The sequence below is a fragment of the Heterodontus francisci genome, unplaced genomic scaffold (genome assembly GCF_036365525.1).
Source record: "Heterodontus francisci isolate sHetFra1 unplaced genomic scaffold, sHetFra1.hap1 HAP1_SCAFFOLD_510, whole genome shotgun sequence".
NCBI lineage: Eukaryota > Metazoa > Chordata > Chondrichthyes > Heterodontiformes > Heterodontidae > Heterodontus > Heterodontus francisci.
Genome location: NW_027140486.1, coordinates 824,541 through 842,806, shown reverse-complemented (window position 1 = coordinate 842,806; position 18,266 = coordinate 824,541). Strand labels below are relative to the sequence as shown.

Below are 18,266 nucleotides of genomic sequence, written 5' to 3'. Positions count from 1 at the left end.
AGTGTGAGGTGATTCACTTTGGAAGGAGTAACAGGAATGCAGAGTACTGGGCTAATGGGAAGATTCTTGGTAGTGTAGATGAACAGAGAGATCTTGGTGTCCAGGTACATAAATCCCTGAAAGTTGCTACCCAGGTTAATAGGGCTGTTAAGAAGGCATATGGTGTGTTTGCTTTTATTAGTAGGGGGATCGAGTTTCGGAGCCACGAGGTCATGCTGCAGCTGTACAAAACTCTGGTGAGACTGCACCTGGAGTATTGTGTGCAGTTCTGGTCACCGCATTATAGGAAGGATGTGGAAGCTTTGGAAAGGGTGCAGAGGAGATTTACTAGGATGTTGCCTGGTATGGAGGGAAGGTCTTACGAGGAAAGGCTGAGGGACTTGAGGTTGATTTCGTTGGAGAGAAGGAGGAGGAGAGGTGACTTAATAGAGACATATAAGATAATCAGAGGGTTAGATAGGGTGGATAGTGAGAGTCTTTTTTCCTCGGATGGTGATGGCAAACACGAGGGGACATAGCTTTACGTTGAGGGGTGATAGATATAGGACAGATGTTAGAGGTAGTTTCTTTACGCAGAGAGTAGTAGGGGCGTGGAATGCCCTGCCTGCAACAGTAGTAAACTCGCCAACTTTAAGGGCATTTAAGTGGTCATTGGATAGACATATGGATGAAAATGGAATAGTGTAGGTCAGATGGTTTCACAGGTCGGCGCAACATCGAGGGCTGAAGGGCCTGTACTGCGCTGTAATGTTCTAATGTTCTCATGTTCATCAATGAATTAATTCAACAACTGGGTAAAGGGATATTTCAGCGCATTCTTCAACTGCTCTCTGAACTGAGTCTGGGTCACGGCATAAATCGCAGTGTTTGTGCAGCAACTCAGGAGCTGCAGCATGAAGCCCAATTCCTGCAGAAAACGAGGTGGACGGGCAGAGAAAGACACCGACGTCAAATTCCACATCCGTGTCCATATGGAAAGCACCATTAACGCTGTCCACAACAGAATGAAATTGGCCGAGATAACTAGCAGTAAAATAATGGATTTCCTTCGGCTCTCCATCTGCGCGTCTTGGCGAGTCTCCCCAGTGCTGTTAGCCCGGAGTCTCCTGCGTAATCTGCTGCTCACTAAAATGTTTCTGTCGGTGAGAGCATTGAGCAGCAGAATCACCACAAATGGTAGCCCCGGGGTTAGAATGTGATGGAGGAATTCGATTGTTACCCAGACACGAGACATCTGAACATCCCTTGGTACAGAACAAAACCAGGGGGCGTTCATCAGCCAATAACGACCTGATAACATAAAATACCAGAAGATGTCCTTTAAACAGCTCAGCACAGTCACTGTTCCCAGAGCCACAGCAGCCGTTTTCTCGCTGCAATATTTACATTTCAGCTTCTGGCAACAAATAGCTACAAATCGATCAAAAGTGAAAGTGACAGTGAACCAGACAGAACAGTCTGTGGCTGCGTAAAGCAGGACGGCGTGGATATTACACACGGGGATGGACCACAGGAACTGAAACTGTCCCCAATAAACAATGGGAATCTGTCTCAAGATCAGGTCCAGGATAATGACCAGTAGATCCGCCGCTGACATGGCCACCAGGTAGCGAGTGACACATTTGGAGAGACCGCACTTCCTCTGAGTCAGGATCCCAATCGTCAGCAAGTTAACTGTGAGGAAGGTAAATAAAGAGAGAAATTATACATCAGACTGGAGCAAATTTACCAGTTTGTTTGAGGACTTCTTGAGATTTACAAATATGTCACTGCATCCAATGATATGCTGAAATGATTGGACCTGAAATAACAAGCGGGAAGGTCTGCGATACGATGGAAGACAGGGGAGATGAAATGACGAAAGGGTGTTATTGAAATTATTAAACTCAATGTTAATCATAATCCTACCCTCCCTCCTTTCCTTTTATGGTTTAAAAAGTGTTCAGCTTCTCATCTCTCCCAGGTCTGATCTGAAACATTAACTCTGTTTCTCTCTCCTCAGATGCTGCCTGACCTGCTGACTATGTCCAGCGTTTTCTGTTTTTATTTCAGATTTTCAGCATCTGCAGCACTTTGGTCCTGCATCGAAAGTTAAATGTTGAACAGACTGAGAGATTCCCTCACCTCTGACAAGCAGCACAGATTACAATTCAATTATTTTAAAACAATGATAGGGAATAAGACCAGAAAAAAAATCAATGAAACAAATAATCTCAATCGTCACTAAATTAACTATAAATAAGGGAAATTACCAGAAAATTATAGATCATGTTGGAAGTAAAATACAACAGGTTGAAGGAGTTTGGATTGACATTTATACGTGTGTTGCCATATTCGGTGTGTATCTAATTATTGGACGAGTGACACGGATTTCAGCTGGAGATAGGCAGCTGAATTTAATACAGCCTGTGGGGTTCCTGACGGTTGCCGAAAATATGAGGGGAACACTGCCTTGGCAATTCAGAACCAAGAAACAGCGCATTTCAGTGGCGTTGGGACAGTTAACTGCCTGGGCCATCGCTCACATCCCTGCTGAACAATCAGATGGCCAGCAGCTCAGTAGCATTGGCAAAGCCACCGGGCGTAATGGAACTAGCAATACTACGTCAGGCCTGGATGCAGCACCATCGCTGGAGCTGTAAAACCAATGTGAGTTTGGCAAGGACATCCAGGGCCTGTCAGCTAGTAGGGGCAACTACCGTTCATACAATAGGCTTGAGACCAGGACCATGACAAGAGACCTGGACCTCAGCTAAGTGTACCGAGGACACCGAGGCAATTGGGAGTAGGACCACTGTCAGTACTATACTGACAGTGTACCGAGGACACCGAGGCAATTGGGAGTAGGACAATTCCTGGAGAGCCTGGACCTCAGGCGTGTGAACGAGGCTGTTGGGGCCAGTGGTAGAGTTGCCACACTGTTAGTAATGCAGCAGGACCATTGCTGGAGACCCTGGACCTCAGGTAGGTGTTACGTGGTTGCTGGGGCCAATAAGCCAGTGGGGGTCATTGAAGCTAATACACCATACCTGCAAGGAAGACCTTCGCTGGAGCCCGGGACACAAGTTAAGTGTACCGAAGACACTGTGCCAGTCAGCTAGTGGTGTTCACCGCCAGTAATACATCAGGCCTTGGATCAGGACCATCACTGAAGTCCCCAACACAAATTAGGCGTGGTGGGGTTGCCGTGTAAAGTTAGAGAATGGGCGGCAGTGGCAGTCCTACACGAAGCCGGAGGCAGGGATCAAACATCGAGCACTGGGCCCCAGTAAGTGCGGTGAGAACTCCGGGACCAGTTGAACACAGTCGGGGCCACTGATAGTGATACACAGCGCTGGGCCCAGGGCAATTGCTGGAGCCCCAATCTCCAGGTGATTGTTTTGAGGTATCGAGATCCACTCAGGGAGTGGATGCCACTGCTGGATCGACTGCAGTTCTGGGACCTGGAAGATCGCTGGAGTCCTGGACACCAAATAAGTGTGGGGCTGTATGGGGACCAGTCAGGGAGCGTGCGACACTGCTGGTACTACACCAGATCTGGGACCAGGCTCAACGCAGGTGCCGTAGACCTCAGATAAGTGTGGCAGAACAGCCAGTGCCAGGTAGGTAGCGGATGCATTGCTGTCTCTGTACCAGGACTGGATACACGCCCACTGCTGGGGAGTCAGTACATCAGGTAAGTGGTTTGGGGTCACTGGGATTGGTCAGGGGGCGGGTACCATTACAATCATGGGCCCTGGACCATTGCTGGAGTCCCAGACTCCAGATAAGTGTAGGAGATTCACGTGGGCCATTCAGAGCGTGTGACCCACTGCCAGTACTATAACAGGCCTGGAACCACATGCATTGCTGGAGCCCAATGCGCAAGGTAAGCGTGATGAGGTTTTAGGACATAGAGAAGCCGGTTGAGAGGCCTCATGGCTTTTTCAGGAAAGCCGGCTTCCCTATAGTGTAGCTGGCTCTGCCAGGCCACCATGTCAAAGGGGAGAGGTACAGGAAATGAAAGAACTCTCAGCCCTACAGTTGGGAGGTGAGCATGCCCAGTACAACATGTTGGTGAATGAGACCTTCATTCAGAAACAGCCAGCCGTTCCCAAAGTTTTGGCCTCCATGGAGAACCAGAATGTGGCCGCTCGGAGACAAAGGGAAGTCACCGCTAGACACAGCTAATGTTTTTACACCCTCAAACCACCTCGCACTGCCAACCAACATCACACAATTAGCATTTGTATAACGTGAGTAATGGCGTCACCAGGAACATGGTGGAACAGACCATCGGTGTGATGAAGCAATGCTTCCAATGCCTGAACCGCTCGAACAGAGCCCTCCAGTACACACTAGAGCAGGTGTCCAAGTTCGTGGTGTTCTGCTACACCCTTCATATCATCACCATCATGAGGACACAGGCATTGGCACCAGGAATCCGGAGGCCACCTCAGGAGGGGGAGGAGGCACGGAGCATATTTCCTGGATCATTTAAACCTGGAGAGGCGGTCAGACAGTCCCTGCTAAGATTCCAGTTCCCATAGGACAACTTCCCTTTCCCACCATGGATCCCCCATTCTCTACCATTACACCCATCTGAGACGCCCAATCACAGTTCCCTTTGGTCACCATCATGCAATAAAAAGCACCAATAAAAACCATTTCATTATCATCTTTATCCAACAACACATCCAATGATACAAACTTTTCACCCTTGTGTATTCCCTGAGTGCATGTCTTGCGGTTTCCCTCGACGTGCCCAGTGCTCCTACACAGTGTTTCCCCAGTTATTGCTGCATGGAAGGCTGCTGACTTTCACTGGGGGAGAATGAAGATGGCCTTGCAGGAAGCCTCGAGCAGTTCTAGGCGTACAAAGATCGGATTCGAACAGCACCACCTCCACATAGGCAGCAGCAGCCTGGGCTGGCTGATGGGTAACAGCAAGGATACTGGTGGAGTGACAGTGAAGGGAGAACAAATACTGTCATCCTGAGAGAGGAGAGCAGGACCAGGCTCCACGGAGACACTGTCACTCCCACGGGGCGACACCTCAGCAATCCTAGTAATCTACTGGATCACAGAATGCTCTACTGCTGTGAGAGCCTGCAAACCCCTTTAAACACTGAGATCCACAGCCATGGTGGCAGCAGTCTGATCCTGCAAGGCACCAAGCATGGATCTGATGAACTCAGTCTGAGATTTCACTGCAGCACTGAGACTTTGGATGTTGGCCACCTGTGCTGCAGAAACAATGGTCACCAGACGCTTTCTCATGACTGGGTCCGCGAGTGCTTTCATGGAGTTCGTCACCATTTCCAGAGGTGAAAGATTGGGCATCAAGCTCTGTGAAGTATCCGGTCGGACCCCTCCATGTTCCTTGACAGTGACAACCGACTGTCTGACAGGCCTGTCAATGGATAAAGTATCTCAGTGTACATGTTCATCAGCATTTATCTGTATGCTGTTCCAGTAATGTTCTCATCTGAGTCCTGTGTATTATAACTCGTTTGTGACCTTGCCCTCCAGTGAACTTACACATGAACTATCCTTTCACCCTGCCTGGCTGTCCTCTCACCAGAAGCAGCAGCGGCGGTGGTGAGATGAGCCGAGGTATAAAAGGAGCAGAGAGCGAGGCTCGACACCAGAAGCAGCGGCGGCGGTGAGAGCGCTTTGTTCTGTTCAGTGCAACTGCTTGACCAGAAAAAAATAAAATTGAAGTGTGACGTCAGAGGAGGGCTGGTAAGTGATTGATGGGTATTTCTTACGTGCCTTGTGTTGTTTAGTTCTTGTTTTTTTTTTTGGTTTTGGCCAAGTGATTTAAATCAGGCGATGTCATTACAGGTTAAGAGTACACTTAAATAGTTTATTTTTCTTAAATACTGTGATCCAAATTATTTAATTAAATAGCAGAGCGATGTCTGGGCAGACGATGTGTTTCGGCTGTAGCATGTGGAAGCTGGTGGACCCTGGTGTGATCCACAGTGACCACATCTGCAGTAAGTGTTGGCTGTTCGAGGTACTTCAGCTCAGAATTGATGAACGTGAGTCTGAGCTGCATACACTATGACACATCAGGGAGTGGGAAAGTTATCTGGACATGGTGTTTCTGGAGACAATCATTAATTACATCCAATCTCGACTCTGGTCAGGGACAGGAGGGTATGACTGCGAGTGAGGCAGATATGGGGATCCAGAATTTAGCTTTGGAGGAGTCTCAGCCAGTGCCCATATCCAATAGGTACGCAGTTCTTGCTCCCAGTGAGGATGAGGGCATAGGCTGCAGGGAGGATGTGTAAACTGACCACAGCACCATGGTTCAGAGCGCCATTCAAGTAGGGAAGGAAAAAAGTGAAATATTGTTGTAGTCGGGGCTGGCATAGTTCGGGGAATAGATACTGTTCTCTGCAGCAAAATAGAGAGTCCCGAAGACTGTGTTGTCTAACTGGTGCCAAGGTTAAGGACATCTCTTTAGGGCTGGAGACGAACTTGGAGTGGGAGGGAAAAGATCCAGTTGTTGTTGTCCACGGAGGTACCCACGACAGAGGTAGGACTGGGGAAGAGGATCTGCTGAGGGACTATGAGCAGCTCGGGTCCAAATTAAAAAGCAGAACCACAAAGGTAATAATCTCCAGATTACTACCTGAGCAACGTGATAATTGGCAAAGGGTAAATAAGATTAGAGAGGAAAATGTGTGGCTCAAAGATTGGTGTGGGAGAAATGGCTTCCGACTCATGGGACACAGGCACCAGTACTGGGGAATGAGAGAGCTGTTCCGTTGGGATGGGCTTCACTTGAACCATGCTGGGACCAGTGTCCTGGTGAATCGAATAACTAAGGTTGCAGATAATGCAGTAAGGTAAGTATTGTGGTGGGTGGGGGTGGGGGGGGCGGTTCGGTTCAACTGAAGGGAAGTTTAAAAAGTCGAAGAGTAACGAGAGAGCAGAGATGCAGGATAGTGAATGAACATACATTAATCAGAGAGTGACAGGAAGGGACAGAGAATAAAAGCATAAGACTGCAGCAGAAATTAAAACCAGAGTCGGTAAAAATGGTAAAACGTCAAAGCTTAAGGCCCTTATCTGAATGCACGTAGCATTTGTAACAAGATAGATGAGATGACAGCACAGATGGAATTAAATTAATATGATTTGATAGCTATCACTGAGATGTGTTGCAGGATGACCAGGACTGGAATCTCAATGTTCAAGGATAATTCAATGTTCCGGAAGAATAGGCAGAAAGGAAAAGAAAGTGGGGGAGCTTTGCTATTAAAGGAAGGGATCAGTGCAGTTGTGAGTAATGATATAGGTGTAATAGATCGTGATGCAGAATTAGTTTGGTTAGAAATAAGGCATTGCAAGAGAAAGTTGTGGTCGTGGTCTAATGGCCCCCAAAGAGTTACCTCTCTGGTGAACAAGATATTAATTAGGACAAAACGGAGGCGTGTAAGAAGGGCACTGCAATTATCATGGGTGATTTTAATCTGCATCGAGACTGTGCAAAGTAAATTGGCAAGGGTAGCATGTGAGACGAATCTGCAGAGTGCCTTACGGATTGTTACTTAGAATAATATGTTGCAGAACCTACCAGGGAACAGGTTGTTTTAGATTTAGTATTGTGTAATGAGATAGGAATAATAGGAGATCTTGCAGTCAAGGATCCTTTATGGGGAAACAATCATAACATGGTAGAATTTCAAATTCAGTTTGACAGTGGCCAACTCGGGTCTCAAATCAGTGTCTTCAACTTAAACTAGGGCAATTACAGAGGTATGATGGAAGAGTTGTCTAAAGCGGGCTGGGAAGGTAAACTACAGGGAAAGTCAGTAGATGAGCAGTGGCAGATTTTTAGGCAGATATTTCATAACACTCAACAAACATGTATTACAGTCAGAAGGAAGGACTCAAAGAGAACGATGAACGACCTGTGGATAACAGGAAGTTAAGGAGAGTATCAAATCAAAGGCAAAGGCGTACAATGTGACGAAAACAAGTTGCAGGCGAGAGGATTGGGAAGCTTTTCAAAACAGCAAAGGAAGACTAAAAAATTAATAAAGAGGGAGAACATTGATTGTGAGAGTAAATTGGCAAGAAACATAAAAACAAACAGTAACAACTCCTACGGGTATATTAAAAGGAAGAGAGTAGCAATAGTATGTATTGGACAAAGAACAAAGAACAAAGAACAGTACAGCACAGGAACAGGCCATTTTTCCCTCCAAGCTTGCACCTATCTTGATGCCTGCCTAAACTAACACCTTCTGCACTTCCGGGGCCCATATCCCTCTATTCCCTTCCTGTTCATGTATTTGTCAAGATGTCTCTTAAACGTCGCTATCGTATCTGCTTCCACCACCTCCCCTGGCAGCAAGTTCCAGGCACTCACCACCCTCTGTGTAAAAAAAACTTGCCTCGCACATTGCCTCCAAATTTAGCCCCTCGCACCTTAACCCTATGTCCCCGAGTAACTGACTCTTCCACCCTGGGTAAAAGCTTCTGACTATCCACTCTGTCCATGCCGCTCATACCTTTGCAAACCTCTATCATGTCGCCCCTCCACCTCCGTCGTTCCAGTGAAAACAATCCGAGTTTTTCCAACCTCTCCTCATAGCTAACGCTCTCCAGACCAGGCAACATCGTGGTAAACCTCCTCTGTACCCTCTCCAAAGCCTCCACGTCCTTCTGGTAGTGTGGCGACCAGAATTACACGCAATATTCTAAGTGTGGCCTAACTAAGGTTCTGCACAGCTGCAACATGACTTGCCAATTTGTATACTCTATGCCCCGACCGATGAAGGCAAGCATGCCGGATGCCTTCTTGACTACCTTATCTACCTGCGTTGCCACTTTCAGTGACCTGTGGACTTGTACGCCCAGTCTGCCATGCGGGAGCTTGTCAAAGGCTTTACTAAAGTCCATATAGATAACATCCACTGCCCTTCCTTCATCAATCATCTTCGTCACTTCCTCATAAAACTCAATCAAATTAGTAGGACACGACCTCTCCTTCACAATACCATGCTAAACGATCCTTAGAAGAGGAGGATGGGGAGTTAATAACATGGAACAGGGAGATGGCAGATAATTTAAACCAATATTTTGCATCAGTCTTCACAGTAGAGGACACTATAAACAATCCAACAATAATAGATGAGCAAGGTGTCAATGGGAGCGAGAAACTTGTAACAATCTCTATCACGAGGGAAAAAGTGCTGGACAAACTGATGGGACTAAAGGCAGACACGTCACCAGGACCTGACAGCCTGGACCCAAGGGTTTTAAAAGAAGTGGCTGCAGAGATAGTGGAGGCATTGGTCATAATATATCAAAACTCATTAGATTCCGGTAGGATACCAGTGGATTGGAAAACCGCTGATGTGACACCCCTATTCAAGAAAGGAGGAGACAGAAAGCAGAAAACTATAGACCAGTTAGCTTCACATCAGTCATTGGGAAAATGGGACAGTCCATTTTTAAGGAAGAAGTAGCAGGACATTTAGTAGAGCATAATGCAATCAAACAGAGTCAACATGGTTTTATGAAAGTGAAATCATGTTTGACAAATTTGCTAGAGTTCTTTGAGGAGATAACAAGCAGAGTGGATGAAGTGGAACTGGTAGATGCAGTGTATTTGGATTTCCAGAAGGCGTTTGATAAGGTGCCACATAAAAGGTTATTGCACAAAATAGGAGTTTAGGGTATTGGGGGTAATGTGTTGGCATGGATTGAGAATTGGCTAACACACAGAAGGCAGAGAGTCGGCATCAATGGGTCTTTTTCAGGTTGGAAAGCTGTAACTAGTGGGGTGCCACAAGGATCGGTCCGAGTGCTTCAGCTATTTACTATCGATATTAATGACGAGGAGGAAGGGACAGTGTGAAGTGTATCCAAATTTTCTGACAATACTAAAATAGCGGGGAAGGCATGTGGTGATGAGGACACAAAGAATCTGCAAAGGGATATAGATCGGTTAAGTGAGTGGGCAAAAAATTGACAGATGGAGTTCAATGTGGCAAAGTGCGAGATCATCCACTTTGGTAGGAAGAATAAAAAGGCAGATTATTATTTAGATGGAGAGAGACCACAAAATACTGCAGTACAGAGGGATCTGGGTGTTCTTGTGCATGAAACACAAAAGGTTAACATACAGGTGCAGCAAATATTAGGAAGGCAAATGGAATTTGTTGTTTATTGTTAGCGGTTAGAGTTTTAATATAAGGAAGTCCTGTTCCAACTGTACAGGGTGTTGGTAAGGCCACACCTGGAGTACTGCGCACAGTTTTGGTCCCGATATTTAACAAAGGATGTACTAGCATTGGAGTCAATTCAGAAAAGGTTCACTGGGCTGATTCCTGGGATGAAGGGTATTTCTTATCAAGAGTGGCTAAACAGGTTAGGCATTTATTCATTGGAGCCAAGCAGAATGAGAGGTGATCTTACAGAAACATATAAGATTTTAAGGGGACTTGACAGGGTAAATGTTGAGAAGATGTTTCCACTAGTGGAGGATTCTCGAACCAGGGGACATTGTTACCGAATAAGAGGGCACACATTTAAAACTGAGATGTGAAGGAATTTCTTATCTCAGAGGATGGTGAATCTCTGGAATACTCTGCCTCAGAGAGTTGTGGAGGCTAGATCACTAAACGTATTTAAGGAGGCGATATATCGATTTTTGAAATCTCGGGGAGTCGAGGGTTCGTCATAGGTGGCCCGAAAGAGGAGTTGAGTTCTGGGACAGATCAGCCATGATCTTACTGAATGGCTGGGCTAGCTTGAGGGGTTGAATGGCCTACTCCTGCTCCTATTTGTTATGTTCTTACGTCTGCAGCTCATTAGTGCTCGGCTGCTCACCACGTGCAGATTCCGCCTCTATACCAGCTTCTAAGGTCCACGCAGTGTCAGTATTTGATCTCGTGACTGTGAGTAACGGACCAAGTGATGGGGCTTCACCATCAGTGCTGTGCTGCAGTTCTCTCTGTCTCCTGGAGCTGCTGTGACTGGGAAGCTGTTAGTTTTGGGTTATCACTGGCAAGCATAAAATCAGAAGGGGAGGGTCGTGGTGAGGGATAAGGGGTGGGATGGAAAGCAGGAGGTCCATGGTCCCACCATCTGCAGCTTGTACATCATCCCAGGCAGCAGGATGAGGGGAAGGTGGGACTTAAGAAGATACATAAGGCAGGAACATAGCATCATCCTGAATGCTCTCGGCGATGCCACATGCTACGGGCTCTGTCACAGCCGGTCCCATAATCTGGTGAAATATCTCCTTCCTCAGGCTCAGGGGATGAAGCCTGGCCCCCGCCGGTTCACTGCTGCTCCCTGTGATTTTGGGGCACTTTGTCCTGTAAGAGAGAGGGCAGAATGTCAGTGATTGTGTTGCACTGTGTTTGGATGATGTGCCTGCCATAGCTGAATAGCTGGGCGTATGTGGAGGCAGTGAGAGGTGGGTATGAGGCTGGTACCAGTGGAAGGTTTGTGAGGATGAGGTGGAGTATGTGAATGTTAGGTGTGAGTCCTGAGTGTTAGTGACTGCTGAAGGGTGAGTGATGGGCGTGTGGTACATTGAACTGTGTGAGAGGTTGGTGGCAGCCTCCTGTGACTCAGTGCAGATTCCCTTTAAGAGGAACAGGCTGCCTTTAAGAGCTGAATTCTGGCTGAAGGTCGTGCCAGCCTCACACACAGTTCGGCCCCTGTTAAGCGTGCAGACAGACATCAGCGTGGGTCAACAAGGGCTGCACGTAGAATTCATGGAAATGAGGAGTCAGCATGACGTTTGTGTGTCACCTCCCTCAACAGCAACGGAAGCGGGCAGATCATCACCCCTCTGCCCAAAACGCGATGCAAAACTGATTTTCTCTCCTTTCTCTTTTCCTTTCTCTCTCCAACGCTTTCTCACTCCCTGTGCATCACTCTCTCTCTGTCTTTCTCACTCTTCACGCTCTGTCTATAGCTAATCGATCAGAGATTTCAGCAGCAGAGAAGAAGGCTATTCGGCCCATTGTGTCAGTTTTACCTCCATGAATGCGGTATGTAAGACGTTCCACTCCCCCGCCCCCCTTTTTACCAGACTCCTGCATTTGTTTTGTTTTTCCAAGTATTTGTAATGCTCCCTTTTGTAAATTATTATTGAATATACATCCATCATGTTTTCAGGCAGTGAATTCCAGATCCCAGCAATTCGCTGAGTAAAAAAAATATATTATTTATATATATATTCCTCATTTCACCTCTGGCTCTTTGCCAATTACCTACAATCTGTGTCTTCTCACTGCTGAACTTTCTGACACTGGAAACAGTTTCACATTAATTATCCCATCAAAACCCTTCATGATTTTGAATTCTATATTAAATATCCCCTTACCCTTCACTGCTCGAAGGAGAACAATCCCAGCTTTTCCAATCTCTTCACGCAAATGAATACCCAAATCCCTGGTACCATTCTAGTATACCTGGCCTGCCATAATCCCACCCGGTATGGTACTGACCCACACAGTGAGCTGGAAATGCCCAATTCTATCCCCGGCCTATGTTAATCCCACCCGATGTGGTACTGACCCAAACAAGAGCATGAAAGGCCCAGTTCTATGCGCAGCCTGTTTCAATCCCTTCCCGTGTGGTACCGACCCACACAGAGATCAGGAAGGGCTCGATAGTATCCCTGGCTTGTGTTAATCCCAGCTGGTGTGGTACGGACCCACACAGCGAGCAGGAAAGACCCAATTCTACCACTAGCCTGTATTAATCACACCATTTGTGGTATTGACCACCACACATCGAGTAGTCACGACCCAATTCTATCCCTGGCCTGTGCTAACCATACCTGATGTGCGACTGACTGCCAGACACAGATAAGTCGAGATGCATTTCTATTTCCGGTGTGTTAATCTCCTCCAGCGTGGTTCTGAGTTCCATGTACAATGAACGTCAGAACGCAGAAGTCTGTATATTGCCCATGTTGTACCTGCCTTGGGAGTGCCGAATTGAACAGTGCAGAAGGTGTTTTACTCTGTATTTAACTAGATTTTTTTTGTCTTTGCAAACCAGCTCCATTTTATATATAATATGTCGAGGAAGCCTTTATTTCTCAGGGCACCCTGAAATACATTTTATAAAATGATCTTATTAAAATCGAATAAATAAGACAAACACTCAAATTAAAATTGAATTGTCTGCATCAATGACATATTCCAGTCCCTGTAGTGCTCACCGGTCACGGAACGCCTCAAGCAAACCTGCAGACGCCACATGCTCTTTCTCCAGGGTGCGAATGTAACCTCGGAAGAGTATCAGGCAATCAAGTCCGACGGACCCCCCCCCCCCCCCCTCCGATGGCCCGCATCCTACACCTGATAATTGCCACCTTGGCCAGGCCCGGAGCAGACCGATGCGGAGGTTTCTCTCCTGGTCCATGCCCCTCCATATCAGGTGCCGAAAGATCAGGAGCGTGGGGATGAAGTCCAACCAAAGCTTGGGGAGCAGCTGCCATAACTACTCAAAGAGAGGGTGCAACCTCGCACATTCCATGTATACATTGAACATGGACTTATTCAGGCCGCAGAAATTACAGGCAATCTGAGAGTCCATGAACCTTCTTAAAACTCTATTGCACGGGACAACCCTGTGCAGCACCCTCCACCCTAGGCCAAAAATTAAAGGGGGAGGACTCCTGCATAGAAGGACCTCCACTGGGTTTCCCCTTGCTGCCAGATGGCAACACAGACAGCCACGGTGTGTCTGTCTGACACACGAGGGTGAGGAATTGCAGAGTGTGCAGGAGCCGCTTGTACAGGAAATTCCTGCATGTGAAATGCCACGGAGGGCATTTCTGATTGGTGGCTCAGGTTTTGAGGGACCAGCTCGTGAGGAGGGTTTTGGAGTTTGGTTCCGACACGCAGTTCCATCCGGGCGGGAGTCAGCTCGGTCGGGAGCACTCCACACACGCGATCCCCTTCGTCACCCGCAGTGAGGGTCATTCCGGTGACTTCAGCTCCTTCTCTGCAATTTGGTCCACCCCCAGAGCCGGCCACCCTGGCAGCCAAACCACTCTCCTCCACTGGCGGTGGATCGCCCTGACTGGAGGTGACCATGTTCCATACTCTGAATAGATCCCAGCAAAAGGCAGGCAACTCCTTCAGAGAGGCGCAGCTAAAATGCACTGCTGGGATCAAGGTGGCGTCTTGAACGCAGTTCCCCTGGTGGAAAAAAATACATCGCCAGTGAACGCCATCTTGGAGGACAATCGACGTTCAGGTATCACTGCAAGGTCTGAAGGTGAAGAGTAGCAGCCTGGGAGTGGACGCACACCAGCAAATATCCACCCTCTTCTATAAGGAGACTCAGGACTGCGGCAGAGACCCAGTGTTTCCTCCTGTCCCAGAAGAAATTGATGAGCTTCTTCTGGACCTTGGTGGCTAACGCAGGGGCGGGGGCCAAAGTGAGCAACCAGTATCACAGCCTCGAGGCCATCAGTTGGTTTATGACCAGCATTCTGCCCCAGTGGGAAAGCTCTCGGAGAAGACCGATCAAGTGGCCGAGGCGAGTGGTTACTTTCGCCTCCAACCCCTGCGAGTATGATGGTCAGGCATCCCCACCGTGGTTAAGGCAGGTTCCTTTGTAGAGAAGATGTGTGGTGCTCCACACAAATGGTGTTAACTGCTCCGGCAGGGACTCGACCCGCCACTGACACACCAGGAGCCCAGAACATTTCCCCTATTGATTCTCGCAGAGGATGAGGCAGAAAAGATCTACTGGCACTTGCACATCCATTGCAAGTCAATGGGATCTGTGACCATGACGTCATTGGCATAAGCCAAGAAGACGACCCACATGCCCGGACTGTGCAAAGCCAAACCCACCAGACTCCTGTGAAAAAGGCACAGCAATGGTTCCACGCAGATGGTATCGAATTGGTTGGTCATTGGGCATCCCTGACGGACCCCTCTCAAAAAGCAAAGGGGCGCCATCAAGGAACAATTAACTTTGTCCAGACACTCTGCGGAGGCATATACAGGTGGGACCTGGGACACAAAATGTAGCCCCAGTCCAAACCTGTGCAGAGTCCCAAAAATATGTTAATGATCCACCCTGTTGAGTGCCTTCTCCTGTTCGAGGGAGAGAAAGACAGAGAAGTGTTCTGGGAAAGATGGATCAGGTCCCATACAAGGTTGATGTTGTCCGAGATTGACTGGTCCGTGACCGTGTAGGACTGGTGGGGGTGGATTATGTGTTCCAGGACGGAGCCCAGGCGGGTAGACATAGCCCGGGAAAAGATCTTACAATCCGTGCTGAAAACAGAGGAAGGACGCCATTTTTTAAGCAAACGGAGATCACCCCTCTTCAGCAGCAGGACGATGACCGCCGTGCACCACAAGAAGAGCATCTCACCAGTTGCCAGGTTTTCTCCCAGGACTCGAGCATGAAATCTCCCCGCCATCACCACCACCCTCCCCCTCCCCACACCCCCATACCCCCGACAAGACTTCCAAGAACGCCCTGAGGAACTTCACAGTCAGCCCATCCAGCCCTGGGGATTTGCGCCTCACTAGCTGTTGGAAGGCATAGGTTAGCTCAACCAATGTGAGCTGAGTCAACAATCATTCAATGCCCTCTGGGCGGACCTTCGACCGGTCCTCCCACAAAACTCTATGTGCATCCTCACTGGATGGTTCCAGACAGAACAATGCACTGCAACCATTCACAACCACTGATGTCGAGGGGGATGCCACCAGCACAACCCCACATAGGTCCCTTACCCCCGTTGAGGACAGGATTCTAAAGCAGGAACTGGGAACGGTAGATATGAGCAGCAGGTTCTCCATCTCATACCAAGTGGAAAATAATCCTGAATTATAAGGAACGACCTTAAGCTGTTTCTTCTGGCTGCCTGTTCCCTGGAGTTAAAACAAGAGATCGTTCATGTCATTCTGATCGAGGACGCTTTAGAGGATATGGAGACTGGCCTGTGGAGGGCACTGGGGACAGGGAACATTGATGGCCACCATGTCCTGGCCAATGCCAAGCAGTACCCGACCGAGAGTCCGAGTGCCTTCCATGAAATTTTGAAGCACGCGAGTGAGGAAGGGGTAAACCATGTTAATTCCCTCGGTTTTAAACGCTGTTTCTGAATGGCCGCCAACTATTAGTCCGGATAGCTCTGGTATTTGCAGTCGTGAAAACAGATCCCGTTACCAAACTCACACCCATTCCTGAAGTCTTCGGAGCAGACTTGAACCAATCTTCCCCGAGCACTCACTAACGTTAAGGTAGTAGCTCTCCACAGGCCAGAAGACAGTCAGAGATCAGGTCATCTACAACTCCTAAGCAGGAAAAGTGTGACCCCATGTGCTGTTTTAATTGTTAGTGCCTGGGGCACTATGCTCACGACTGCTGCAATAGGACATTGGTGAGATTGGCAATAACAGTGATTCCCGTTATCCTCCAGTCTCGGCCACTGCTCCAGTGACTGCTGCAATAGGCACATTGGTGAGACTGACAATAACAGTGACTCCCGTTATCCTTCAGTCTCGGCCACTGCTCCAGTGACTGCTGCAATAGGCACATTGGTGAGACTGACAATAACAGTGATTCCCGCTATCCTCCAGTCTCGGCCATTGGTCCAGTGACTGCTGCAATAAGCATCAATCTGGGGTATCAATCATTTCACTGACATCACGGGGTTCAACAGGGTGATACTGCCCAGTCCATTATAAACTTTCCCAGTATAGGAAAGCAGTAGTAATAGTATTCACCTTTCAGAGAGTCGCAGAGTCATCGAGTCAATAACCGTGTCTTCTTGACATTCTGCATTGCAGTTGATGCTTGTTTCGCCTATCTTCGAATGTCACGTTCTACTTTTCTACCTCCTGCTACCAGCTTTACTTCCTCCCAATTTGATCCTTCCTTCCAATTTCAAAAGGAAATTGGATGGGTGCTTGATGGAAGTGAACTTGCAGGGCTAAGGGGGTTGAATGGGGGAGTAAGACTGACTGAATTGCTCCACAGAGAACCATTAGGGTCTCGATGGGACGAATGGACTCCTTCTGTGTGGTTAGTGACTTTGACTCTATCACTGTCTATGACTGAATGTGGGATATGTCTCCTGCTCCTGCCTGGAACAATCCAGATCCATAAAATTTCAATGAAACTGTGATGTTAACAGCCGCTGATATCTCCGTCCTCACCCTGGTCTGAGGCTCCAGCTCGTGTTGCAGGAGGAGACATAGTTCTGTGACCAGCTCCTTATTGAATCAGTGTCACCTCACACCCTGCTCCTGGGTTAGGTGTAGGTAAGAGAAGTCCTCATAGGAAACCCGGGGTCGGTAGGGCAGACGCCCCTCCTCCTCCCTCTTTATAGAGCTTCCCCTCTATGCAGCCTCTGATCCATTTGTTGGTCATGTTACAGAGCCAGAGACACTGTAACTACAGACCCCATACCTCGTCCAGAGTTGGGTCAACACATCCTCTGTCCTCCCTGAATGTCTGCAGCAGCTCACAACAAAACCTCCAGAAAACCATCCACTCCACTAACTTTACAATAGCAGAAGTAAGTCAAAAGCCCCTCACCTGTAAGTTGGATGCCTGGTACTTTTAAATAATACTAGAGCGAGTTCCTGGTGCTGCTGAATTTATGTTCAGCTGAGAGTGACTAACACAGGCAGTCAGTAGACATGCACAGATCAAGTTTCAAAGACGTGCATCAAAGCTGCTGGAATAGCAGTTTGACATGACATTCCACAATGGCTTGACAGATAATAGCTGGAGGTAGAGATTTACCAGGAAAAGCAACAGCAAGAGGGGCAGAGTAAATTACAGGAGCAGTAATGCAATTAAACATGCTTTATAGAATTAATAGCTGTGTCGAGAGACTTACCAGGGACACCTACAATCGCCAGGAATGGATAGTAATTATATTGAATTATCGCAAGTGCATACAGGATCCCATCGTCTAATGTGTACCAATCATTACATGCAGAAAGATAGTAAAAATCCGAGGATAAACTCCTGTCCATTGTTGTAACATTCCAATCTATTGTTCGCAGATTCTGATCTATCCTCTCCCTCTCTCTGGAGCTGTTGATCACTATTAGTGCCGGGGCTGTTGCTCCCTCTGACACTATGTGATAACACTTTGAACGGAGTCCCTTATTAATAGCAAAGGGAAACCTTCCTGTGACACAATTCGGGTCCATGGAGTGCAGCTCATACCATTTTATGGATCCAAACTTCCTCAGCACCAGTGGAGCTGGAGAGAGGAAATGTGTGATCGTGGAGAGAAACAG

The 18,266-nt window shown here is 47.7% G+C and overlaps 1 protein-coding gene across 1 annotated transcript; it reads right to left on the bottom strand.

The window, feature by feature from the left end:
* Window positions 1-778: 778 nt before the first annotated feature.
* LOC137359991 (probable G-protein coupled receptor 139) lies at window positions 779-17,996 on the bottom strand. Its single transcript, XM_068025586.1, has 2 exons — window positions 17,858-17,996; window positions 779-1,674 (listed from the first exon to the last, which is right to left on the bottom strand). The coding sequence occupies exons 1-2, from the start codon at window positions 17,994-17,996 to the stop codon at window positions 779-781; spliced, it is 1,035 nt and encodes a 344-aa protein (XP_067881687.1).
* Window positions 17,997-18,266: the final 270 nt, after the last annotated feature.

Bases quoted from the DNA above. Each gene is read 5' to 3' on its own strand.
- LOC137359991 (XM_068025586.1), bottom strand. From the start codon at position 17,996: ATGGACAGGAGTTTATCCTCGGATTTTTACTATCTTTCTGCATGTAAT. The intron at 1,675-17,857 runs GTAAGTCTCTCG...CCTTCCTCACAG, and splicing joins GGCGATTGTAGGTGTCCCTG to TTAACTTGCTGACGATTGGG.